Below are 27,717 nucleotides of genomic sequence, written 5' to 3'. Positions count from 1 at the left end.
ATTTACCTGCGTGCTGCAATGTAATCAATATCCATGTGTATGCCTGTATTGTGCACGCAGCATTATTAGCTTTGTAGCGGATCGCTTGTAACATCGCCGCGACTGGATAGGCTGCTTGCTTCACCTCATTACAGACCATAATTTATAACCCGGCTCTCCAGTCATCCCCTGCCCTCCCACTAGCACGTTGGACGCTCCCTCCCTGTGCCCCAAACCCAAAAGTACAGCTGTTAATGAGAAGGCAATGGATAGCGGGAAGGCGGAAAGTCAATTGACCTCAATACGAAGTGACCCTATGCGGTCGGCGTGAGTTGGCGTGGGTTGGCGTGGGTTGGCGTTCTTGGGTGGGGGGGGGGGGGGTACCAGGGGGGTAGCTGAGGTGCGACCATAACCTTGGTGCACTTTAAGGCCCCCTCTCAATAAATCAAGAGGCAGTAAATGAAGCAGGGCGGATCAATGCGGACAGGCTAAAGCTTCACCATCCCCGGCCCTCCTGTCCTGGGTGACTCTGAGAAGCCAAACTCATTCAAACTAATGATTTTTCTTCCCCCTTCCTCTGTATTGAATTTTGAGATAAGTGGAGACAGGATACTTGCAAAGATGTGTTGAGAAAGTGGTCAACAGTGTCAATTTGCAGGAAATTTTGGAAACTTCAAATGAGTAAACATCAATTTACCAGTAACTAGCAATTGCCTGTGGTCTAGTGTTGTCACGATGCTGAAATTTCAAACACCAGTCTGATTCTAAGAAAAAAAAAGACTTGACAATTGAGGCAACAATGGTCATAAAAGCACATTTATTTAGACAATAGTATAATTTTCAACCAAAAATATAGTTTCTATGTGGTCTTATTCTTGTTTTGATAAAGACCATTCTAAAACTGTTCATGAAATGTCCAAATTTGTTCTATTTTTGCAATTTTTTCCAGTATCGATGCTCGTTCCTTTGAGTGATAATAGTTTTAATATTGATTAGTATCTGGATCTATCAATATTTTTGACAATCTGAGCACAGTCATTAAGTAGAAAGGGAGCATTACGTTTGGCAGGTAGCTATTTATTCAGGGTAACTTAACAAAACAGCCAAAAAGATTTTTAAGTTTTTTCACTGAGGGTTGGTTATGTTTATATTTTCCATATTTTGCGCTTTCCTGGGTTGCTGTAATTATTTCCAGTTTCATTTCAGTCATTTTGCCTTTGCATTTGACCCATTCTTCAGTGTTTCATCCATATACAGTGCTTGGGACTTACAATATCTCTAGATCTTGCACTAGTTTGGATCAAGACCTCCTAACTGGGGGATTAGCCTATAATGCATTTTTGTGTTTTTTGGTGATTATAAATTACTGTTTTTCATCAAGCGATACAAAGATCGATGGAGTTCTTCAATCCTTCTTGACACCTTTCAGACTAGTTCAAAATAAATGTTCCTCCTGTATCAAACTTGAGACATTTTCTGGGCTTGTATTAGATGGTGAATTTTATGGCAATATGAGGCGAGCCGTCAGACGCCAATGGAGAGTTAGCCCAGTGCCGCAGTGTTTACCATCCGGGCAGGCATACATAAGCAATGTAATCTAGTGCTGGGGTGATGTATGTGCTCTTGTCTGGCGGATGAGAGGCACTCCACTCCCAAGACACTTTGTATTGTTTGTCCTACACCGATAGCACTGCGGCGGAGAGCTAATGGAGCAGGTAAGGCCCCAGCACGCTCAGCCTGGAAGTAAGAGCTAGCCCGGGTTGTACTTATAGACATGTGCGTTTGTCTGATATATAGTTATATTCTATGACACCCGTGGTCCATTCCTGCATATTTTTGACGTTTTAAATTGCAATATTGATCTAAACAAAACACCAAGTCGTCTAGAGCAACATTTACTACAAATAATGTAAAATTATACTAAAGTGGTGCTGTCACTTTGCTATCGTTTTACCTCTATGAAAAACATAGTCAGAGATGTGTTTGATTCAAGCATGTTTGAGTATTCCTTAGAGCTGAAGGTGTACTTTAAATCATGAAGTAAACTATACATTTTTTTTTTTTTTTTTGGTCTTAGAAAGTACTCTCTTCATTTTCAAATTTGCTGGACATGTTCTAACCATTTCAGCGATCCAACTGTCTTTGCAATGATACAAATAAGAACCAACAAAACTACCAGCTACTGTGTTTAGCCTTATTCAAACTGTTTTGCATCTCCTATTTTGGCCTGCAGTGGGCACTGTTCACAATTATTATTATTATTATTATTATTATTATTATTATTATTATTATTATTATTATTATTATTATTATTAGTAGTAGTAGTAGTAGTAGTAGTAGTAGTAGTAGTGTTTTTATTATTTATTATTATTTTTATTTTATTACTATTATTATTATTATTATTATTATTATTATTATTATTATTATTATTTCAAATGATAAAGATACCGACGCTATGGTGTTCAAAAGCAAAAATCCCTTTGTTTTACTGTTAGCTTGTAGGCGCTAGACACTACTACTGTACTTTATGTAGTGTAATCATTGCTATATTCATGTGCTAACACGTCCTCTTATACTGTAAAAATAACTCTCCCTTAAAGTCCATTAATTCTCCTATCTCTGTATCTCCAACAGTTAGTTCAAGTCTTCTCTTAGCACGTCCCCATAGGGCTCCACTCAACCCGTCCAATCCATAGATACAGATCAGCAGAGAGAACTCGGCCAGCTCACGAGGCCTGCAGGGACCGGAGAACCAGGCGAGGTGTGGGCCGAGATAAAACCTCGAGTGAAAAAAAAAAAAGAAAGAAAATCATTGGTTTGCATGGACAGGCCCTGAGGAGAGACAGGAGAGCTGCTACACAGATAGGCTGAACAGTGATCAAAGGGTTACTGGCCCTAAGCCGCTGGGTAACCCTGACTAGAGGGAGATAGTGAAAATACTCATCTGACCCCAAAAGTACAGGCTAACATGGAGATATCTGATGTTGTAAAATAGAGCGATTTTAATCTAACGCTTTGAAACAATGTGCAGTTTTATTCAAAGTCAATTTACAACCGAAGTGATTCTTTTGAAAATAATGTTGAAATAGGATCCTTTCATAGGTGTTTGATAGATCTAATACGTGAATTTTGTCTTAATTGAATTTTGGATAAACAAGGTAAGAACAAAAATGAATTTTCCTTGGTTCAAAGTCCATACCCAAGTTTTTAACTGAATCGAAACAGGGGCGGCGCCAGTGGGGGGCTTAAGGGGGCCCAAGCCTCCCCAAGTATGGAGGCTTGGGCCCCCTCAAACTCCTCATAGCTCCCCCAAAGATTTTACCCCACTTTCACTTTCATAGCACATCCAATTTCGTCGAAAAAACTGTTCAAATGGCAACCGCAGAGTGTTAAAAATGACTACAATAAACAAAGAATTCCATATTAAGTGTTATAAATCTAACTATATTTAAACTAACAAACTTTTAGGTGATACACTCTGTTAAAAAGATTCTAAATTAACTTTTTAAGTGATCACCCACGTTGAAGATCTTAGCATCCCCGTAGCTCCTCCAACAAAAACATCTAGCTAACCCCCGAATCCAATTAACCAAAGTAAACTGTTAATTCAAAAATCATTTAGTTTGAAGCCATGCAAACCGAATTATTGTTGTACATCTCCAAACTACTGAAATATTGATTAACTTTAACATATTAGCTTATTTTGCTTCTTCTTACTATACATCCCCGGTCTTAATCCCTCCTTTTATAAACGAACAAGACGTGACCACAAAAAACAAACAATTAAAAAATTCCAAAACATTTTAAGCTTGATCCCTCAATCCGGATGAGGCTATTGACTATCCATGAGGTGCATAATATTCCCGGGATTAGCAAACACAGTGTCCTATTAGCATTCTCCGTGGCTAACTTGTGTGAAGGCAGTGGATGGTAAAACGTGATGCGATCAGTCAAACAGAACCCACGAATGAGCTGTAAATGTGCATCCCGGTGATAGAATTTCAAAGTCATTCCTATGCAAAGTGTGGCCAGGGATTCAAAACACATCCTGCAGTTAATTCCATTTTATGTACCCCCGCACTGAAGTCTGTTTATAGTCTGCTATACATTTCCAACTCATGTCTTTTTTTTTCGTAAATTGAACATGTGCATGCCAATGAGTTCTATAAGGATGGCATTTGGGCGTTCTGTTGACTTGGTTTTAGTATTACCTTGAATATACAGCCCACCTGATCAAATAAAATGTAATATTCACTGAAAAGGGGTTTACAAAAGCTTTCAGTACATTAAGGTAAATTTCTTATTTTATTTTTACATGCATCATGGGTTAGTCATTCAACCATGGTTTCTCATGAATAGATTTGTAACTTGTTGGATTGTTTTTGAAGTGTGCATGTTTCCAGATTTCACATCCTAAAAATTTTGAGCTAATACTCCCTAAGACCTTGCCTGGGATCCAAAATACACACTTCTGCAATACTTTACAAACATGTGCGCCTGGTCTCCTGTGAATCTGCCAGTCTTCAATTGGATGTGATTGCCAGGTGGATTAGCCAATCAGGGACAGGCATGGGCCGTATCAGACAAAAATAATGTGAAAAAATATCGCAGAGGACTGAAAAACATTGTGGATTTCTGCAGAATCAATGAGCAAAGCATTAAAGTCTGTTCATCTGAAGTACGGTAAATAGGTGACCAACGAGCTCCTTCGTTTCACGTGTCACTGAAAAAAAACAAAAACAAATCTGATTGCACGATCACATTTGACATTTGAATCTGTTAATCTGTTACTTTTACTTAAACCTTGTGTTGAATGCTGTGTCTTAAACTCTGAGGTGAACTTGTTTCTCAGTAAGAATGTGACACATACTTATTTTATGATGTCCACACTGGAATCTGCTACTTCGGTTACATGATACAGGTATTTATCTTTCGGTTGAGAAGAGGCGTTGTTATACATCTTTTCAGTGATGGCAAGCATCTTTTTAGTGACGTTTCTACCTTCCTGTAAACGGCTAATGGTATATCCATTTACGACCTTGTACGGACAGTATGCAAATAGGACCAGCCTTCTATAGACAGTACTTTTCTCAGAGTATAAGTACTGCATGGCTCTTTTGTGTTCCTTCACAATTACAATAAAATTATGAACTTGCCTCGTCTGGGATCCAGAATACAACTTCTCCAATACTTTACAAAGATGAGGGTCCGGTACATCTCCCCAAAGTCAGATAGTCATGATTGACAGGTGGTGGATTAGTCAAAGGACAGAAGTATCACAGGGGATTGAAAAACATTGTAGATTTCTGTAGAATCCAATTAGCAAATCACTAAACTGTGTAATTTAGTTCTAAATGATGGTTGACCAATGAGCTCCTTCGTTTCCAGACTGATACACGTGACCAGATTGATATTCTTCTACATAAAAAATACAGAGAGAGATCATTTTGGATTTTAGGTTTCCTCTACACAGTGGCATGTAGCTCACCAGCGTTTCAATCTGAATTCATAGTCGATATTGTAGATTTCATGTAGACAAGAATTAATCTGGGTTCAAGAGGCCTCCTGAAGAGAGTTAGCAATAATGCAGTCACAAAAAAGCTCATTTCCTAGACAAAATTTCTTCAAACTTCGGAAAAAGTTTGCTCACCTATGCACACTCCTAAGGCTATCTAAAACCAATTTTAAACTCAATCTATACAAACTGACAACTTCAACCCGACATGCCCTGACGATATGACAGCATTTCTTCTTCTCTATTTGCACTTGCCTCCAGAGCGCTTTGCTAAACCCTCAGTAGTACAACTTTCCAGGATTGCTGAAGGACACTACTTCTTCCCTCCCACGTGCTTTTGTTGAAGAGGCTATTTGGACAGTATAGCTTTGATCATTTCCACTCGCTATCTCCAACCATCTCCATTCTCTTATCTTCTTTTGCTTACCTGTTCTATTGCGTTCCGTTCTGTGCAGAGCTTCATTTGATCCAGTGTTCCGGTTTCTCTCAATTTTCAGCTGATACGGATCCGGGAAATATAATTGTTTGATCCGGTAACTTTCCCGGCTGCTATCTGTGCCAAAAGAGTCTGACAATTGCTTTTTCAAATCACCGTAACTCTGCAACAAAATGTGCAGTCGTCACAATTCAAACAGCTGCTGAAAGACTATTGCTATTACATATATTATGGTAAATACTGGAGTGCGCACATCAGGGGGGTGAGAGGGTGCGGCCCCGACACCTCTGACAACAGAAGAGTGTAAACAACATGCAAACCCAGAGTGCAGCTTTATAAGTGATTTAGACAACTTTTAGGCAACTTGTAACTGACTTTTAGCATTTTTTATTAGTAAAATTGGTTTTGCATTGTAGAAAAAGCAAATAGATGTTGTTCTTGGTGTTTTATATCAGATTTTGGATGCTTTTTATGAAGTAGAGGCTCTACTTTGAGTTTTTTTGTCATCATTAATCTTCAGACAAAACTGTAGGTTTACTTAATTAAGTACAATTTTACTTAATGGCAAATGCTGATCTTTGAGGAAGACAAGACCCAAGGAGACGAGCATCCACAGGGGAAGACCCCCTCATCCACTGTAAGTAGTAGTCTACAGTTTACAGAATGGTTTTGTCACAGTCTTATAGCTGCATTGGCTGCATTAGTTTTTGTTTTGTTTTTTTCCCCAATGTATTTATTTATTTATTTTTACAATTACGCCTACACAGTCATTTATGACTTTGTTATGTTATTACTTAACTATTACTGTTGAATATGTTTTTCTGTAAATTTACGTACCAAGTCTTTGTTTCTAACTTACTATTTTTATTACTCTGGTTTAAGCAATTTTAAAGCCTAAAACAACCACTACTTTCTAGATTCTGAAAATTATAGTACTTACACACACTTCACAGACTAAATAAGTGTGTAAAATGTCATGAACATAGGCCATTACTGTTACTATTGCAGGCCTAAAAGGGAGTCCTGCTGTTTAAATACTAGGCACGTTCACTTGGCTTTCTGTGTGTCCCTGTAACGGCTTTGGCCTGATCCCCTGCGTGTTCACCCAGTCTGCCACTGTTCCTCTGAATATGAATGTACAAATGAAGCACCGGTTCTGTGCCTATATCCTCAAAAATGCTGGCTGCACAGAAGTCTAAGCTCTCGGCCCCAGTTCAGGTCAATATTTGCTGAGGTGGTCGTTTCACAATGCCACTAAATGTCCAGTTAACGGATGCTATGGATTGGAGAGTGTGTTTAAATACGTAACGGCTTTATCTTTTAATGGAGGTGTCATCCCTGGGTAAATTCATTTGAGCCTGCTGAATCTTTACGGTTGTGTGGGGAGCACAGAGAGCATATATTTACGTGAGGTAAGGTAGAAATTGTTCAGACATTATGTAAAAAAAATCTCTAAATTTGACCAATCCTTCAACCACTTTCACTGAAATTATGGTAACTTCACAAAGTCCTCTTTATTTATTTCATCTTTCTGTTAAATACAACATTTTGAAAACTTTTTCTCATTCAAAAGATATAATATTTTGTTTTAAATGGTTGATCGCTATGGAAACAGTCCTATTTTTTTCACTTTAAAACCCATGGATATTGGTCTCAAATACTATTCATTTTTACCAAAACATAGCAACATAATATGAAGCAATTTGCTAGCTGGGGAGTACCATATTTTCCAGAGTATAAGTCGCACCAGCCAAAAAAATGCATAATAATTAAGAAAAAAACATATAATTCACGTTTAAGTCGCATCTGAGTATAACTATGAAAAAAAGTGTGACTTATAGTCCAGAAAATACGGTAAATTGTTTGGGTTTTGGGTTTGGGTGAGATTTATTGAGATTGGAAGGCCCATACGTGCAGATTGTCACTTTTGAGTAGTGGTGGCTACAAGTTGTCTTTTACCTTAAAGAAGCCATATTGTGCCTTTGTCTGCTTTATAGTTATAATCTATGACTCCTGTGGATTATTATGTTATAATTTACACATTTTAAATCACAATATTCATCTAAAACAACTTAATAAAAGAAACAAGTCTCCTCACTTCCATGTTAGAAAACTGGTGCCCAATGGGAGTTGACGTCGCCGTAAACATCATCACAACAAAGAGACGTGGAGCTGTTGGCCTCTCCTATGGATAGCCGTCCATTAAAGGAGCAAATAGCAGGTGTTTTTATTTTTTTTTAATTTTTATTTGTACCATAATGACTATGCAACACTGCCGAATTCTATGTATATCACCGATTAAGAAAATAAACTTGAAGAAATAAGTAAGTACGTCACAGTGGGCGAATGCCAGTGAAGGTGAAAATGGGCACTGATCGGCAATATGGTGTCTTTAAAATAAGCGGTTAAAGATTGCTCAAACATACACGAATCACTCCAAATACAACTTTGAGCGAGTAAACGATGAAGAGAAACAGCTGTAGCATGGTTAAAAAGTCTAAAAGTTGATTTTGCAGAATGGGTCTGCTTTAAATCATCACTTAAATAAATCAAGGCTTAGTAGAACACTTGAACTATTGAAGTAACTTGAACCTAAAAACCAAGGCCTTACACACTAAAGTTTGCTTATAAGTGTGCAATGTAACTTCTAGAGGGTAAATGAGAAGGGAAACAACTATAACATGGCTAAAAGCTTTGAAAAGTCGCACAATAGATCTGCTTTAACATTTAAAGGTCATTCGCTATTTGAAACATACACATTATAATTGCTGTTACCGTAACCATAAATTACAACACGTGTATGACCAGCTTTATCTCCTGCATTTTAGAGTCTAGACACAGTGAATGAGCAAATACAGAGTGATTTGTCATTCAAGGCTTCTTATTTCCTTTTTGTTGATAGAATGCAAAATACTGTCTAGACGTTTTTATGTATTGAAAAGCAAATAAACTACAATTTAAGAGCTACAGTTCTCCTCTAACTCTCTGTACATCTCATAATTGTGTCCCACATTTGCAAACCTTAATTAGTCTAAAATTAGAATCACACTTTTGCATATGAAAGGAACTGCCGCAGCCCCTTAGGTATTCCAACAAACCATTCTTATCTGAACTCCATTGTCTCTCGCGCTGTCTCGTGTCCTCTTGCACCCGACATGGAAACACAACACTATTTCTCCATCCTACACACAACCGCTACCATATATTTCAATGCTGCGCCGTCAATAAGGATCGATAGCCCGGTTGTAGCTAGCGAAATCAATTAGCGCAACGTTGGTGCAATTTCGCCTTCAACACATTCCTCAAACGATCGCTAGCACGCTTGTAGCATTGGTTAAATAATTAGCCCTTACGGAGATGGATGATGTACACGCTCCGAAGTTTATCATTGGGGCGGGCACATAAATTACTCGTACCTAATGCGAACTTAAAGCGAAAGAAATATTAATTGCAGTACAAATCTTGCTTTGTTTTTTTCCGAACGTCACCATTCAATGTTTATGTTTGAAGAGTTATGGCGTATGGATTGGGTTTATTCTACGCAATCAATTGGGCGCCGTATAGTTTTATGAGGCGGGTCTGATGTTGCAGGAGGGGCGTATTAAAATGTTTGTATGTGTTTTTCCCCAAGCACGCCCATCTGTTTCTGTCTTGGATTGATAGCTTTGGACTCTTTAATGCATGGTTGTAAATGTTAGCATAGCATAGCTTCATAACATGGTTGTCTGGTGGGATCCTAGAAAGATGGTGGGATTGTGAGCGGTGAAAAGATAAATAGATATAGAGTAGAATAGTAAGGGTCCCTAGGTGCTGCGGTGTAGACGGGCTCTGCTCCGTGGGGTGTTCTAGTGAGGGTGAAGGATGGGTTTGCATATGCAGGGGAGGTTAGCGTATCCGACTTAAACGCACTAGCATGTTTGTTGTTGCAGGTGTAACTTCTTGGCAAAAAAAGGAGTCAAGATATGTTTTTGAAAGTGTAGGTTAGTTAAAGCAAAAATGTATGCTCTTGAGGAAGCCGTGATGGACTAGTGCGACTGAGAACACTTTACTGTACTAAGAACTTTAATGCACAGTTTAATTTGCAGCTGAAGTCAGAAAATGAAATAATGATGTCACTCACAAACATAAGATTCAGCACAATCCAATGTGTGGAGAAACTGGTGCGGCTCTTTTTAGAATATAAATGTTGCTATTTGTATTGTCACTGTTCCTGTCTCTCTTTAAAAAAAAATGGAATAAAGATTTGAATTGAATTGAATATATTTAGGACGGGACAAGGTCTCATGTCATAACATCTCACAAGCTGAAAGTGCCACCCGTGCATTTACATTTGGATCAGACATAAAAGGGTCAGGTTTACTGAAGAAGCAGTAGTTCCAAAAAGCATGGGTTGAATTCCAGTGAAAATAGGAAATAAAATGCATAAAAAAAAAAAAAAAAAATACATTAAGAACTGATTGACAAAATTTATCTCGTTTACTGTGTCTCTTGGACCCAATCTCATGTCTCATTCCATCTTGTGAAAACTGTATATTTATTTCTGCAGCATATCTTCCAGCTCCCTGTTACTTAATGGCTCGTTTACCATAATACATACATATATATATATATATATATATATATATATATATATATATATATATATATATATATATATATATATATATATATATATATATATATATATATATATATATATATATATATATATATATATATATATATATATATATACTCCCATGACTTAACCCATTCATTTCTAATGCTGTGCCATTTTCTCTTTGGCGTCATTTGTTGCGTCAGCCTGTCTTTATAATGGTTTAGACCTCGTTTAGTTCTGTCTTAGACGTTATTTAGCCCTGGTTGTCATATAGATTGGTTCAGTTAGGTTGCATGCAATTATCGTTATTTCCTAGGAGATCATTCCGTTATTGGCTGTTGTTTGTTTATGAGACAAACCTGAAATACTTCTATTTTAAAGTGGCACTATGCAACTTATCTCATCTGCATGCTATTATCTTACCTTACCTTAAATGTCCTATATTACGCAAAATTGACTCTTGTTATAATGTTGTTACCTCATCAAAAACATACCCAGATCAAAATGCCCTGTTCCACCTTGTGATGTCATGAAGCGTTTTCAAGTTTTACCTTTTGTTCAATAGAAATGGGCAATTCCAGGTGTACGGAGCTTGAAAACACAGTGAGGCCCTTCCTGTATTACCACATGACATCATAAGGTGGAACAAGGTGGAATGTTTTCGGTTTGAAAGAAAAACTCAGCCTAAATGTGCAGGGTTTGTGTGTTAAACATGTGTGAATGAAACAAAACACAACTCCAGGTCTGTTTGTGATGAGTAAACATAATAACAGAGATCAGAAAATAGCGAAATATGAGACCTTTAAATTTAATTTGATTGCAATGCCAGAAATATTCCACATACAGCATTCAAATTATCCATATTAAAAAAAAGGCACCCCAGACAGTATGAGCTCCATGAAGTAAGTAAAGTTAAAAGGTCTTTATTTATAAATTACATAATGATCATTTCAAGTTTAAACGAAATTCACCATTCAACTGTTTGTTTTGTATAACAGGAAAATAATTCAGACATAAAGATTAAACCATTTATACCACATTTAGTTTATTTTACTCTTGTACGCCCCCCCCCCCCCCCCCCCCCAGTGGTCTGGAGTAACCCTACACCCTACATCCTTCACCTCTCTTTCTTCATCTCACCTCCACAAAAGCCATCACTGAGCACGATGACATTACCCTCCACCATCTTTTCTCTATTCCATGAATCCATCTCGCTCATTGTTTGCAGAAATAGATTTTTCTCCTCAACGCTCCGAATGGGAAAAGTGCGAGACTTGCGCTATCAAATATTAAAGATTCTATCAAGCTCCTGCCGTGCCAAACAATACGCGAATGGCTTAAGCTCCCAGCTGTATCCTCTGCTCTTTTTAGGAGCATATTTTATTTTATTTTTTTGTACTTTTTACACTTCTTGGGTGTGAAAATAAGATCTTTTTGTATATTTCGTCTTTCCACTGATTTCTATCTGCAGCCCGTGTTGAAGCGTCCTTGGATAGGTAGTAGCTCGAGTGCTCGGGAGCCTTTTGAAGTTCTATTCAATGTAAAACATACAGTACAAATGCTTTTTAATATTTGCAGCGAAAGACAGCCTTGAGACCGTGGTACTAGCAGCAGAATATAGCAACAGTAATAAGAATGTTTTATTCTAACGTGTAGAATATTTATGTGTGTATAGGGGAAGGAGATGAACATGAATATTGAATTGAAAATATACGTCATATCATTTTGCAAACTAGAATGCTTTAAGGGAGAAGGTTGCAGTGTATTCATTCCATAGCACTTTTTAAAGTAATTACTTTATACATGAGCATGTTGGGTAACTTTGTGTGACAAACCTCCTACTCTACAGTGGCTCAAAAATGAACTAAATTATATCATTTCTGGTCTAGTTATGTGCTTTTTAATATGCTATTTCTCTTCCTCTAACTATATTCTACAGTTATTCCAAAGGTTGTGTTCATAAATCTTGGTTAATCTGCTTTAGAAATATTCCATAATCTTATTAATTATCAAAACAAATCAAATATATATCCCTTTTTTTTTCAAGTCAACATTTATAAAGTACATTTTTGGTCATTGTTGTTATTCTCCGATCATAAAGATATCATTTATACAGAAAAAAATCCGATCACAGTCTTTAAAAAGTAAAATATTTTTTAAACCAACTCTGTTATGGAGGCCATTTTGAGGACTTTTGATGAGTGGCAAGCATTTTGAATATTACATGCTATTGTATGATCAGTAGATATACCATCAAATAATACAAACTAAACATAAATGAATGAAAGGAACAAATGGACAAGATTACAACTTTTTGTCCAGTTGACAGATTTTACTTTTGGCTTTTACTCTGGATCAAACCTGGACGACTGAGAGATTACACAGACAAATGGACAAGAGTCAACATCCAAGGAACATGCCTGAGTGTCACATTTTCAGGCTGACTGAAACGATTTAATTTAAAACTTAAAAATAATTATTTGACAAAATCCTGACTAAAACTAAAAATCATTACTAAAACCAAAAATTCGCGTCAAATGAACACTGCTCTCGGGCTCTCCTCTTCCTCGCATAAGCACAGGTTAGACGTGGAGCAGCAGCAGCAGCAGGAGCTCGGAACAGAGTGAATCGATGGCGCTGGGAGCGTTGACGCGTGATGAATTGAGGAGTTAATCAGTGCGACGTCTCTAATGGTCCGACGGAGAAATGAAAAATAAAAATAAATTAGTGCAAAGAAAAGCCCGGGTCTGTATCCATCTGCTCGGGCTTTTTGTACTATTGATCGGCCCTCGGCACTTAAGGCATGATGTATTGTGAGTGTCTGCTGCGTGCGAGCTAGTCTGGCTTCCACTCCCGAGTTGAGCGACTGTTATGAGCGAGCAAGTTATCACACATGGCAACAAAAAAAAAGAAAAAAAGTAATACTACTAGGGAAGGTAGGTGAGTGCTTTGAGCCCCCTGCAGGTCTCTGAGGGGCGCCAGAGAGCAGACAAATAATTCATGTCAGGTGACGTTTTGGTGAGTGCACTTACATTTCTCTTCTTTGACCTACCATCATATGTCATGGTTCCAACATATTGTGTCCTAAAAATGATTTGGGTTTGAGAATATGACTTCGTAGAATGAAGATTTATTTTATTGTTTCATTAATTTTTTTTAGTAAACCTGAGCAATCAGATTTTCAAACCGCAAAAAGATAAAGTATACATTGAAATCTATGTGTCGTAACGTCTGGGGGATCAAAGATACAGACTCAGGGTAAATGTTTGACAGAGTTTATTACAAACAAGGAAATGTGAATGTTGGTTGACGGAGCAAGTAGTAGAGAGCTGGGTTGAAGGTTGACGTCTTTGATCCAGTTGAAGGAAGCTGGGTCGGAGGCTGAGGTGCAGGATAGTTCCAAGAAGAAGGCTCATGGAGGATACACGGACAATCTGGCGGCGTGTGTAGAATCCCCAGTCGCTTTGTACTCCAGAGGTGCAGAGTTTCCACACAGCTCTAGACAAGGACACAGAAGGGAGGGGGGAAGACAACACAGAAACACACAAAAAACTCAAATCTTAACACTATGTTAACTTAATCTAATCTAACAAATCTATCTCAAACCCTTTAGCACATCGTTAACGTACAATTTCATGGCTTGGCTTTTTTTCAGCGAAACAAGGCTAGACCACCAATGCTCAGCCAATCCTAGTGCTGCTTACAGCTCTTTCTTCCAGGTTTGCAATAGATAAAATACTTTGATGTAGGAAAGTGCTGCTAATATCATATGGAGTTAACATTATGAACTGAGACTCAGGAGCAGGACCATGCCTCCTCCTGTCACAGTTCTGCTTATTTGAAGGACACTTATCTGTTTGCATGTCTGCATTTTGATCCTGTATTAGTCTCTGGGGAAAATAAACTCCGGAACAGGTCCCTCAGACAGTCCAGCTTCATTTCCCAGCCTGTTCCAGTCCTTCGTTTGCTGCCTCCCTTTTCCCCACACCTCCCGTTCATTTACTTATGTTGCTGGATTGTCATTGGTTCTTTTCATTTCGCAGGCTCTGTGTTCGAATAAACCTGTTGTTTTCACTAGAGACTAATATGTTTTTGGGGTTTTCTTTGTGTTGCCTTTAAGTCCAGTTTAACCTGCGTGACAGAAGATTAATACAAGTTCAAAATGCAGACATGCAAACAGATGTATCCTTCAAACAGGCAGAACTGTGACACCTCCTACTCCTCTCCAGTGACTCCCAGCTCACCTTAACCACATCTCTAATTACCCAGAAGCCCTATTTGTACAAGCATTACCGTCTCCGCTCTCTCGATCACTCCCTCCCTTCCCGTGTCTCTTGTTCATCCTGAATTGCCTGAGCTAACCACCTGAGACAGAGCCCTCCATCCTGAGTCTGAACCCAGCCTCCACATCTATCCATATCATCAACAAATATCTTTATTGTATACCTTTGTTGTGGCGTTGTCCTCGGTGGTAAAATATTCATTGAGGAGTTGGGTACCACAGCTTTAGATCCATCCTTGTTTTGGTCAATGATATGATGAAATTTGGATAGTGGAATGATGGAGGTTCCTATATAAAGCGTTTCATTTTGTAGTAATATTTGATCATTAAAAAAAAAATCTAATTCAGAATGATACAAACATACTTCATTCGTCATTCTCTCTCTACACTTTAAGTTCCTACTGTAGCTTCAGTCACCCTGAGGCTGATTGACAGGGACATGACTGCCAATCTGTACCGACAGCTTTCCGAATCACCACTCACTCGCAGTACATTTATACAGTTTTGGCTTGCAGAGTCCTTTGTTTCCACTTGCTTACATTTACACCAACCGCCCACTCACACTATAGACAGACAAATATCAACAGCAGTGTACAATAATTCTAATATTGGTTGATTAGTACATCCATGCAGCCAGCGTTCTACTTGATTTATGCTTCTTGCTTGGGAACATCTGTGTGCCTCTCAGCTCTTCGGCTCCAGGGCTTCTCAAACTTCTCAAATCAAACCTATCATTATGCAGCAGATGTTGTGCGTCTTTTTCTTGTCTGCTAAAAAGTTCCCCATCACAAAACTGAACAGGCCACCGCTCGCTCTTCAACTACACCAGCAGATGGTAGACGCAGACTCAGGCAAACTGTATTGATCCATGCAAGAAATGAATCGGTCACGGTAGTCCAATGTTGCAATAAAGTAAATCTTATGGAAAATAGCCCAAAGCAAATAGATGAGAATCAAATTAAAACGTAAAGAAAGTTAGAAACCATTGAACGAGATTTGGATTATGAATGTGAACTCGTTTGCAGGTTATAAGAACTAATAAAAAGGTATTACTGACATACGAGTACGATCCATTATGCAACGTTTATGATCCCTGGTCCCTTGGGATGGTTTCTTCCTGACACTGCGTTTTCTCTCATCAACGCAAAACATGCACATCCTCCAGCTAAGGTAGTCCTGACCAAGTTGCCCTAGTGGCGTTGAAGATTGGGTCAAATGCAGAGGACAAATTTCCCATAACCCTTCGTCTTAACCTTAACCCTTATCCTTGAAGAACGTGCATTATTACAGTGAGAAGGGTCACCTCTCTACAAATCTGTCCCATAACATGCTTGTCTCCATGGAAATAGATTCAATTTCATAGATTCAGACAAACCAATAATATCTCCATGGTGACTAGAAGGTGGCGGACGCTGAAATTTCAACCTCTTCGTGAACGGCATCTATTTCCAAATTGAGCTTTTCATCGACCTGTGAATATAATAAGCTTGCGTCCTTGCTGCCAAATGTCTTTCCAAGAATTTGTTGGGATTGAACTGCCAACCTTCGAGTTGCCGGGCAAATCTACCATCTAAGCACCCTAAAATGACATTTAAAAAACAGCAAGTCGATAACCCGCCTTTGTCTCCAACGGTAAGCCTCATATCAGAAATAGTATGCAACTTAATCCGATAAAGTTTTCCATTATCAGAACCATAAAGACCCCGGCCTGCGGCGCACCACTGTCGCTATTGTCAAATGAGCCGTGGGAGTGCTTAAATGCAGTCTAAATATTCACTCCGTCATCTAAAAATAATCCAGCCACATGCAGAGTTTTAAAGTGAATCTCTGAGACTACCCATAGTGCCGCAGAGACAGGCCAAGGCTGGTGAGCGGTAATTACAGTCAGAACAACTCAAGTCAGTGCCTCTACAAGCTAACCATTTCAAACTGAAGATAAAAAGATAAATGTACAGGCGATGGGCGATATAAATGTCACGTAAGTTGAGGGGGAGTTAGCTGCTGGCTGAGGACTTGAGGAGTTAGAGGGCTAGAAAAACTGTGTGAATTTACTGAACATCATGTTAATGCTAATTTACTAATGTTGAAAATATGATAATGAAAATGTACCGCAGTGGTGCATTGGCGGAGGCGTTAATGTCACTCGTTGGAGAGATTGGCATTTTGTTGATCAAACGATTTTCTTTTTCTTTTTTTTTTTTTTTGCTGAACCCAGTAGGGCTACGCAAAAAAATATTCTGGGGCAAGTTCTAGTTTTTTGGGTACTCTGTGTCCTTCAACGCGCTAAATACAACCTTCCAACAAGGTAATGTAGATGCTGGTTGAAAATGAGTCCCTGGTTAACGAAAAATCCAGTCCGCATGCACTGTCTCGACCTTACATTAAAAAAAAAGATCTTTTATAGTACATGCAGTTTTTTTAGCGGTAGAATAATCATGCCTATAGGCCCAACGTTACAGGGGGTTGCACTTGGGCCAGGTTTTGGTCCCGGATCTACACTCTAGTCTACGGGCGCCAGATTGGAGGATTATAGACATCAGTATCATTAACAGTAATTGACAATATACTACAGATTTATTTGCCCAGTACAAGCATTAGGGGGGTACTTTGAGTGTGAGATAAAGCTTAGATAGTACTCTAGACAAAAAAGGTTGGGAATCAGTGCACTAGATGGATTGAATACTGAGCACAAGTTGTACAAGTCAAATACTATTTCCAATAAACAACCAAGAAAAGTCATCAAACCGCCATAACGTAATGTCTGGGTACAAATGGTAACACAGCATTTTCTATGATGTATCTAACCATTACCTGTTCCAAAACAAGATAAATATTCAAATATACACTATATAGTCTTTCTGGTAGAAGTTCTACCAGCGTGTTTCTATGGAAATTCAATTGTGTCATCAGGAATTTTCCACAGAATGGCCTTTAACTTATCTATCCTGCCTTTGGTGTTTTTATTGGGCAGAATATGCATCCTTACTGCCTTACTGCCTCTCCACAGAGTTGACCCGTAAGTTGACTGCTTGTCATCTTGGAGGTAGAGAAGAGCAATGCCATACTGTGAAAAAATCCAGGGAAAGCATTAACATTTCCATGGACAAAATCAGGTGGCTGACTGTTCACCAGAAGTGTTACGCAGTGAACCTTTGAATTCGTGAAAACATTCAGATTTCTTCACACCGTCGGACTTTCTTCATTACCATCCTGTGCGAAACCCGCTTCCGATGTAATTGCCCATTCACTCATCCCATGTCTCTCTTGTCCCTCTCTCCATAGGTCGTGTTCGAGGCCACCGTATCCGAGGAGCGCCAGGGCTACATCGCGCTGGACGACATCATGCTGCTCAATTACCCCTGCTGTAAGTACCCAATTGTCCGCCCCCCCACCCCCAACCTGACCTTTACCAAGCACCAGGGACAAGAGGCAGGTCCAGTTCTCTCAAATGTGATGGAAAACCGCATAGGCCATTCAGGTGTTCAGACACGGGCTAGTGGTCCCATGTCACCGCCACAATAACACCACAGGACACTTTTCTTTTGTCCAAGCACAATACTTGACCTTTCCCATCTTGATTACAATTGTACAGAAAAGACAATATGTGAAAATGCTATATTAATTATAACTAAAAATGATTCTTTAGTTTTCTTTCACAACTTGTCTCTATAGAGATCTTACTTCTTTGCCTGGAACTTTCCCCTTTTCACAGATCTGACATGTAACTTTGCCTAGTGTTGATTCCTGCTCATCATATTAGTTTAATGCCATACTGGGGAACATTACAAACAAAGAAATTACATCTCTATGGACACAAGCAGATGGCAAAAAAGGTGGGGAAAAAAAAAAAAAATAGCACATTGTTAATAATAATAAAAAAAAAGTATATATAGCGCAGATTAATAAAAAATATACCGTTAATGGTAAAAAAGTATATATATATATATATATATATATATATATATATATATATATATATATATATATATATATCGCACTGTTAATAAAAAAGTATATATAGCCCAATGTTAATAAAAAGTCTCACACCATTAATAAACGGTATATATAAAGCACTGTTAATAAAAAAGTATATACAGCACACCGTAAAAAAAATAAAATATATATATATATATATATATATATATATATATATATATATATATATATATATATATATATATATATATATATATATATATATATATATATATATATATATATATATATATATATATATAGCACACGTTAATAAAAAAAAGTATGCATAGTGCACCGTTAATAAAAAAAAAAAATAAAAAAAAAAACTGTTAATGAAAAAAAAAGTCAAAGTATTTAGCAAATTTTGAAATTAGATAGTAATTGTCACTCAAAAATAAATGTTTTTTTTATTTTTAATTAGCCATCAGGGTACAAAAATGAACATGGAATGAGACAGACTTTCACACTCCACTGGCAAGTCATCGTCATCACAGTCCCATATTAACTGTTAGTCAAAATTCTCAAATCTTCTCAAATTAATATTCATTTTCCAAATAGTTAAACTCTATGAGGAGAGTCTGATTCAGTATTCATGGAGGTGATTCAACTTCTCCTGAATCTGCAAATTGAATCTTGTAAGTAAAAGTATATATCCAAGGAAAATTTTGTAAAAAACCCAAATGAGATAATGATGGTTACTCCAAAATAACGTTATATTGAAAATTGCTTCTTTATCAACAGCTTGGTCAAGACAATTGCACTTTAAATAATAATAGACTAAACCTTTTTTAAATAACAAATATATTTAGTTAAATGGCCTTTACCCTTTTTTCTTTTTTTTTTTTCTTGTATTTGAAAATAAGTTAACTGCATATTGTCCACATCTGTGTGTTAGCATGCTAGTTGTTGTTAGCTTTACCATCACAGCAAAAAAAAAAAAAGCTCAGAAAAGCTCATGAACTCATCGTGGTGAGTATTTAGGATGCTCAGAATGCATAAAGAGAGTGAGGAAAAACTTTGGACCACTGCAAACCGTGTGTTTTTCATGTTTCAAATCGGGTGCGGCACCTTTAACATCATCTCAATCACGATTTCATGTCAAACAATATCAGGTGCAGGTCTTTCATAAATTATCAAACGTGACTGACGAGGCCATTCTGTTCCTTGAGTTAGCTGTCTCGTGTCATGGCTACAATAACACCACGGGACACCTTTCTATTGTCCCGGCAAAATGGCTGACTGACCCCTCACAACAATCGCTGCCCCCTCCCTCTCGATACGCTGCAAGCTAATTTGATATAACGGTCAAGGCAAGGGCAGCTGCAGGTTGATGGTTCATTCTATCGTCAGTCACTGCAGTAACGTGGATTATCTGAAACTGTGACATCTGTAAAGCCCCTCTGGAGATGAAACGAGTGCTATTATTCTACTGGGTTTGGGGTGACTATGATGATATGTAGTTAAAAGTGGGCATGCTTTTGAAATAACAGTCAGTTTGGCTGGTTTGGTAGGTCTAGGCATAATTGGCATTATTGTACTGTATTTTCCGGAGTATAAGTCCCACCGGCCAAAAAAAATAATAATGAAGAAACAATATATATTTCACATATAAATCGCATCTGAATATAAGTCACACCCCCACACAAACTATGACAAAAGTGTGACTTATAGTCTGGAAAATAAGGTAATTAGGCTATGGCAAGGATTTCTGATAATACACTGGCCAGCTATAGTCGGTTACGTGAGAAAATTAGGAGAACAATTGTTTTTTTAAATTGTAATTTTAATGTCTTGAACTAATGGGTGGTGCTGGATGTTTCTATGGAAACCGGTCAGAAACTTGTTAGATTTCAACTCTGTAAACAATTTTTAACAATCCTCCTAATGGACTGTCAAATGTTCAAAATTAGAAGGGGACATAGAGGTTAATTGTCACATTTTTTTCAAGCACTTTTTCACCTTCAAAGCAAAGCGCTTTACATAAAAGAACCACTCACCCATTCACACACACACACTTTCATACACCAGCAACAAAAATAGCTTATTTTAACTCTCTCAAACCATTTCTTTTCTCTGGCTTGGATCTGAACCCCACTATCTTTAAAGGAGTGGTTCGTGGCTTCTATCCTCAGACCCAAAATGAACAGGGAACAAAGAGAACAATAGGTCATCATTACAGGTTGAACAGGGTCATTAAAACTGAAACTGGTGACAATAGCTGTTTACAGTTTCAGTTTAGTTAGGTCCTCCCTTCAGACAGACATAAGTCAGTGTCCACCAGCAATCTGAACAGAACTGAAGAAGCAGCTTGGACGAGCAGCGAAACATCTTCACTCCTACAACGATTTGTCCAGTTGACAGATTTAATTTAATCTTTTGCTGTTAATTTAAAAAAAGTATATTTTTTACACACTTTCACCGTTACACCCTTAACATTGAACATTGCTTAAAAAACTACACATTTCAAACAAACTACAAAGTAAAACACAATGTAAACCTCACAACCGATATCTAACGAACCTTTGGTCCTACTTACACTGCAATGGTGCAAACTGTTCAAATAAGTTGTAAGAAATATATATATATATATATATATATATATATATATATATATATATATATATATATATATATATATTTTGTTGTTTTTCCTCTAACTTGGTGGTTGGCAATTCCCCATCTGTAAACTTGTTCCAAGCCACATGTGTGTGCACAGAAATGTTAATGACAATAATTTATCATATTTATGAGCTCATGAAATGCAGATCTCCTCCTCTAACTCCAGTGGGACTAAACATATGAGGCTGGCCGCATGTAAAATTGTGAAATCCTCAGTGAGAAGAAACTAGGAAACTTCCAAATAGACCTTTTAGAAACCACTTAGTTATTCTCTGTGCCATAGGGTGCCATGTTTTGAAGCTAGGGCCGAGATATAATTGGACAGCTTTGATTCAGCTGTTTATGAGATCCAGTTCTTGAGTTTATGAGCTAAATACATCTCCCTTACCCGAGTTAATTTTGTCCTTTGTTGTTTGTTTGGTTTTAAACCATGAGCAGGGTCATATCTAGAGTTGTGTGTGCTCTGTACAAGATGCTTTTTTACAGACTTCAAGACTTTACAAAGATGTGAGTCTAGTCACTGGTGAATCTCCATGAGGCAGATGGGTGTGATTCACAGGTGGAATAGCCAATTAGAGCTATACACGGTCCGTCCATATAAAAACAAATATGGCTGCCTATAAGGAAAAAGAAAAGAAAAAAGATTCTACAGAATCAATATACTGGACTGGTAATCTAAGGTGAGAGATATTTCATTTTGTTCAAAATGATGGGTGACTAATGAGCTCTTTAACATGCATCACAGAAAAAAGCTCATCTGATTGCACATTTATTTAGATTTTGCCTCTGGACAACAGAGGAAGTGGAGACTAATATCTCTCTGTATAAAATGTATGGATGCCATTCTGGACTTATCTGTGTTCTGTTTATATACACTTGACATACTGTTTTAACAAGTGAATTGATCAGCAGACCTTTCACCAATGTTTGTTCCAATAAAAACAAAGGAACAAACATATGTCCCTTCCACGCCCGGTCACATACACGTTTCTCTATATCCCATTTTATCTTTGAAAATGTCTCCTGACCTTTTCAACCAATTCTCGTAAAACCTGTAGGCACATATTAACAAACATTTCCACCCCCATCAGGAGCGCTGGTGCCTCCCATAGGCCACACTGTAACAGCTTTTCAATCCGTGTTCATTCTGCATTGACATTTGTGTTGTTTTTCCTCCGGAGTCCTCTTCTCTCCTCTGCTTACACGTGTTTCTGTCAAACTCAGTCTCTTTGCAGAACCAAGCCACGGCATCGCTAATTCAAAAAAAACATTTTAAGGAGAATACGCACCATCCAAGTCATTAATTACTGAAAATGTAAATTATATCTGAATGTAATGAATGTAATAAAAATGCAACACGGCAATTGCAGTAGTTTTTGTCTCTTAAAGATATTATTCAAGTCAAAGTTAAAAGTTAGTAGGAGTTAATAGTAGTCATCATTAGAAGTAAGCAGTAGTTGTAGTAAGTCATATTGGTAGTTAATTGCAGAAATAAGTATTTGCAGTAGTTATTAAGTCATCGTGTCAGTTTGTTGTAGTTAGTAGTATCAATGGTTAGTTAATAGTTATTACTAAGGAGTAGATATGGCCATACCTCTTTGCCAGTGTCTTATTTTCTCAGATCTCAGAAGCGGGGCTGGGTGCAGGGTGGGTGTTTGTGGGGAATATCAGGTGCCAGAGTGGGGTGCTAGAGGCTCTGTAGTGAAAACTGTCACTACTGTCCACAGGGAAGACACTTCTATGGTCTATGGTCTATGGTGCAGATTGGCCCAGGGCAGCTGTGGCTACAATAGTTACGTACCACCATCGAGTGTGGAGTGAGTGAATACACTGTAAAACATATTTGAGTGTCCAAAAAAGTGCTATATAAATCTTGCATTTTTATTATTATTATTATTAGTTAGTTGCAGTCCTCTTTTTTCCATTCATGTGTTTATGTCAAACTCTGTCCTTTAGTGTAAAAAGCAATACCATTTCAAATTCTAATGAATAAATAAAACACACCGTATTAGCAGTCTTAGGACGCTGGAAGTCAAACACAATACAAAACCTTAGGCAAAGATTACATTTATTAAACTGTGTAAATTTAGTATTTTTTCTCATGACAGTAATTAAAAGATTGTGAAAATGGATCCTCACTCTGATGCTTGCGGTATTGTGAAGCTACGCCCGTGGAAATTACTTTTTTTCTCAGCTATATAATTCAACACGTATCCTAAAAAAGGCTCATACAGAACAGAGAGGACGTATAAAGTAGTGAAATATTATCTCTGCCTTGCTTTTGTGGGCGAGCCGGTGGTTGCTGTGGAAACCAGATGTGAAAGCGAGGCGTCTGGATAGGCTGGAATTCACATTTTGTCCATTGCGTTTGTGATTGAAAGATTTTCTTATGCTATTACTGTCTGAGTTTGCCCCAAAAAAACAGGACAGTAGTAGCCTCAGCTGCCCTGGGGTAGATTGACAAAAGTGAAGATGCCGATCTGTGCCAACTGTCCCACCAAACAAATGACTCACACCAAATTCATACATAGGAGGTCTTGCCCAAGGACACAACAATATTATGGATTGGTCAGTTCTGATCTCATTAATCTACTCGCCTTTAAAAGTGCATATTTTGAAGGTATACAAAGAAGCAATACCTAAATACCAATTGATACTAAAACTAATACTAGCTAGATAGAAACTCATTTGTACGACAAAAATATAAAACTGGACCATTCCTGAATCAATACTGAGTATGGAACTTTTTCCTTAGTAGCTGAATAATCCATTTTAAAATGTTAATATTCCTAAAAAAAACACAAATAGAGCTGCTAAACTGGGCAGTACCTGGAGGACTAATGGGGAGAGTAAAGAGAAAGGAGGGGCGGGGTCTGGGGGTATAAGAAACACTGTGACTGGTCTAACAGATGTCCACATTTCAAACTCTGCCCCTGCAGCCAAGTGTAATCAGAAACACCTGTAATCAGAGCAGTTCTGTGTGATGTCACATCGTACTTGAAATAGCAGTGGCCACTGGAGGCACCACACACGCAGTTTTGAAATGTTTATGAACACAAAGCTGCAGATATACCTAGTTTGTGCTAACATTGCCAAAGGACCAAGGAACAGTAGACAATGTTCTTAAAACACCATGTACACACTTTACTTCCACTTTAAAAACTAGAGTTGCCTTCACAACATTTAAACCACAATGAATTTAAACCACAGACTGTATAAAGAAGTGGGCTAAGTCAGTGTGATGTGACAAATGAAGCTCATCGAGGCTAGAGCAGCTATAGCAGGAAATTTGGAGCTGAAGTTCTCCATTTGGAATTCCGACTGTGAGAATCACAGCAACAAGAGTCCATCCTGTGCGAGGCTGTCGAAGGTGATGTCCCCTAGCAACACTGCCCATCAAACCTGTTGCTAACGCTAGCGAGAGCGACCTCAGGGAAAGTGCCTGATTTGTCTATTTATTTGTCTATTTATGAAAGAAAAGTTAAACCTTTATTTATACAAAGTAAAAATAGTGTCTTTCAAAAGTATGAAACATTAAAAGACCTACAAGCGTCCAGCATGTTTCAAGGATGTGCCACTTCACTCTGCTCCTGATCTGATCCTTACTCTGCTCTCTGACTGGACCTCAAGAAAATGTTAGATGTAAACACAACCATTTGTTTACTTCTATCTGTGACCCTTTAACCCCAAAATATAGCATTTTACAAGATGCTTTCTCCATATGGTGCAGAGCATAAACATGGTAAAGCTGAACACAGTGCGTCTTGGATGTGTATTCTTCACCATGCAATGTAACTTTAAATTGCATTTTAAATTATTTATCACCGTGTGCAGCATTGTGGAGATAATATCAACTTTAATCACGCTTTTCATTGGAAATATTCAAGAAGAAACTCAAAAACTAAACATTTTGACCACATAAAGCAGACTAGATTGCAGATTTTGTTACACATTATTGGTATTAGTATTAGTAGTAACACCAGCAGCAGTAAAAGTAGTAATAATAGGTTTGTAGTACAAGGTTTGTAGTATAAGTAGTGGCTCTGTGTGTAGTAGTAGTAGCAGTAGTAGTAAATTCAGTAACTCAGAAGCTGGAGTGCAGTTTTGCCGCAACTGTAATGCTAAAAACAGTACACTTCCTGGTTCACGGAAGATAAAAATACTTCGTAGTTGTATGTAGACCACACAGAGCAGTATCATATCTAGGGCAAACAAAATGTTACTTTCTTATGTGATTTTTTTTTTTTTTAAGTACAGTGTCTTGAAGTACTGATTCTGAGTAGTTCCCCATTTTCTCAGTGTTATGTAAGACTATATAAGCTGTGCCACGAGAGCGCATGATCGGCTGATGTTTTTGATTTGCCTTCAGAAGAGCAGAGACGGAGAAGATGCCTGGAGAGATACGCATTTGATTTGTGCACAAACACAATGTCGCCGTGTGATCCCAGCTGCACTGACTCACTCAAACTGAATGGAACATATACTGTAAGTGAGACTGAGAGGAACGGAGCAGAGCGCGGGGACGGCGGGAAAATAATGACTTTTTAAGGCTCGCTCTCTGTGGTTTTGTTGCTTTGGTGTTGTCCTTTGGTCTATAGATGTAGTGGAAGATCAAGAGGTATAGGTAAAACAGCACAGCATGGTTCAGTAGGGGTCTGGAAGTGGCCAGGGGTTGTTAGTAGATAGAAGTCCTCTATTTGTGCTAGCAGCTGTTGTTTTGTTGTTGTTTTTTTCTTTTGGAGTGATAGTATGTTTTCATGGTGCAAAAAGCTAGTAGATCCAGGGTTTGAGTCCGGATTGCCGTGGGGGGTCAAAGTAAAGTCACAGAACTCTGAACCACTAGATTATAGTTACTTCTTTGACTCCTCCCCTCCTAGTTTCCATGTGTTTCACTTTGTGCGGGTAGGTTTTCTTCAAGCACTCCTGTTTCTTCCATCAATCTAGAACATGCACAACTGTCAAAATCCTACCATTACAATATAGCTCTGACCAAGCTTAGTTCAAGATCTAGAGATGGATCTTAGGATGCGGAACTGCTGCGGAAGTTACTCCAGAGACATTGAAGAGTGGGTCAACTGCGCATAGCGGTGCACAAACCTTAACGCTACTATACAATTATTCATCTGGTTAAAATATTATCAGATGACCAAGTCTTTTAAGTACTGTAGTTGGTATTGTCCAACCTCAGCCTGGCTAATGCTATATACAGCCACATCTTTACATGAATTTTGCACGATTTAATTGTTGTAGTAGGGTCTTGCATTCATATGTACAAGGTAAAGGGCCCATATTCAAGTTAAAACCATACCCGAACTTGTGTTTTGTATCATTCACACATGTTTAACACCCTGCAGATTTAGGCTGAGTTTTTCTTTCAACCAGAAAACACTTTGTTCCACCTTGTGATGTCATATGGCAAAACATGAAGCGCTTCATAGTGTTTTTAAACTCCATACACCTTCACATTTGGATATTTTCAACCCTGGAATTGCCCATCTCTACTGAACAAAAGGTAAAAGGAGCTGTTAACTTGAAAACTACCACTTCATGACATCACAAGGTGAAATGGAGCATTTTGAGCTTTGAGTAATCCTTTATGAATGAAACAACACAACTCCAAGTATGTTTCTGAGGTGGTAACAATATTCTTACATGGAATTACATTAAAGCTCCCAAGAGTCATTTATACGTAATATAGAACCTTGAAGCTATAATGATGGCTTGTATCATTTTTGCTGAAATTAGTTCTCTGCATTTGACCCATTCTTAAATCCGTAATTGCAGTGCAGCATCTGGGTAAGAGTACCTAGCTGGACGACTAGCCTGTGCACATATTTTGATTAACCTCTCAGAAAACCCATCCAGACTTAAGGGCACCTGAGAAACACCTGAGACTGGGAATTGAAACCTTTTTTACCGTTTAACTCTAAGGCAAGAGTCCAAACCGCGATAAACTTCAATGTATTTTTCCCAGTACCATTTCCCAAGCTGCTCCTACAGTTAGCGCTACATAATCGTTTGACTTATTAGTTGAAATGCTATTGCTTCTCATTTGCTGGAGTAATCCGCCCCACCTGGCAGCTGAGAGACAGGATGCTGATTAAAGAGCGGGATAATTACACAGGTGTAACTTGTCCCGATAGACCACTGTAAAATGGAGATCAACACACACTTCCTAATGATTTTATGCTACAACTGTTAGCGAATGAAAAAGGACAGGTAATTGATCTTTTTAAATCAAAATATTAGCGGATGTCTGCACAAATATACTAATTTGTTGAAGGATCTGTACCTGATTTCAAACTCAG

At 38.1% G+C, this 27,717-nt stretch overlaps 1 protein-coding gene across 6 annotated transcripts in view; it reads left to right on the top strand.

Annotated features, from left to right (window-relative positions):
- LOC117378592 (receptor-type tyrosine-protein phosphatase U-like) overlaps nt 1-27,717 on the top strand; it is a 406,105-nt gene that overhangs the window by 200,542 nt on the left and 177,846 nt on the right. For all 6 annotated transcript variants that reach the window (XM_055225577.1, XM_033975221.2, XM_055225579.1 and 3 more), the window contains exon 4: nt 18,095-18,176. In XM_055225577.1, coding sequence (XP_055081552.1) covers nt 18,095-18,176 — 82 coding nt within the window. The remainder of the gene's footprint in view (nt 1-18,094; nt 18,177-27,717) is intronic.

This window comes from Periophthalmus magnuspinnatus, chromosome 11 (assembly GCF_009829125.3).
Source record: "Periophthalmus magnuspinnatus isolate fPerMag1 chromosome 11, fPerMag1.2.pri, whole genome shotgun sequence".
NCBI lineage: Eukaryota > Metazoa > Chordata > Actinopteri > Gobiiformes > Gobiidae > Periophthalmus > Periophthalmus magnuspinnatus.
Note: the sequence above shows the minus strand (reverse complement) of the source record. Positions and strands in the feature narration are given on the sequence as shown.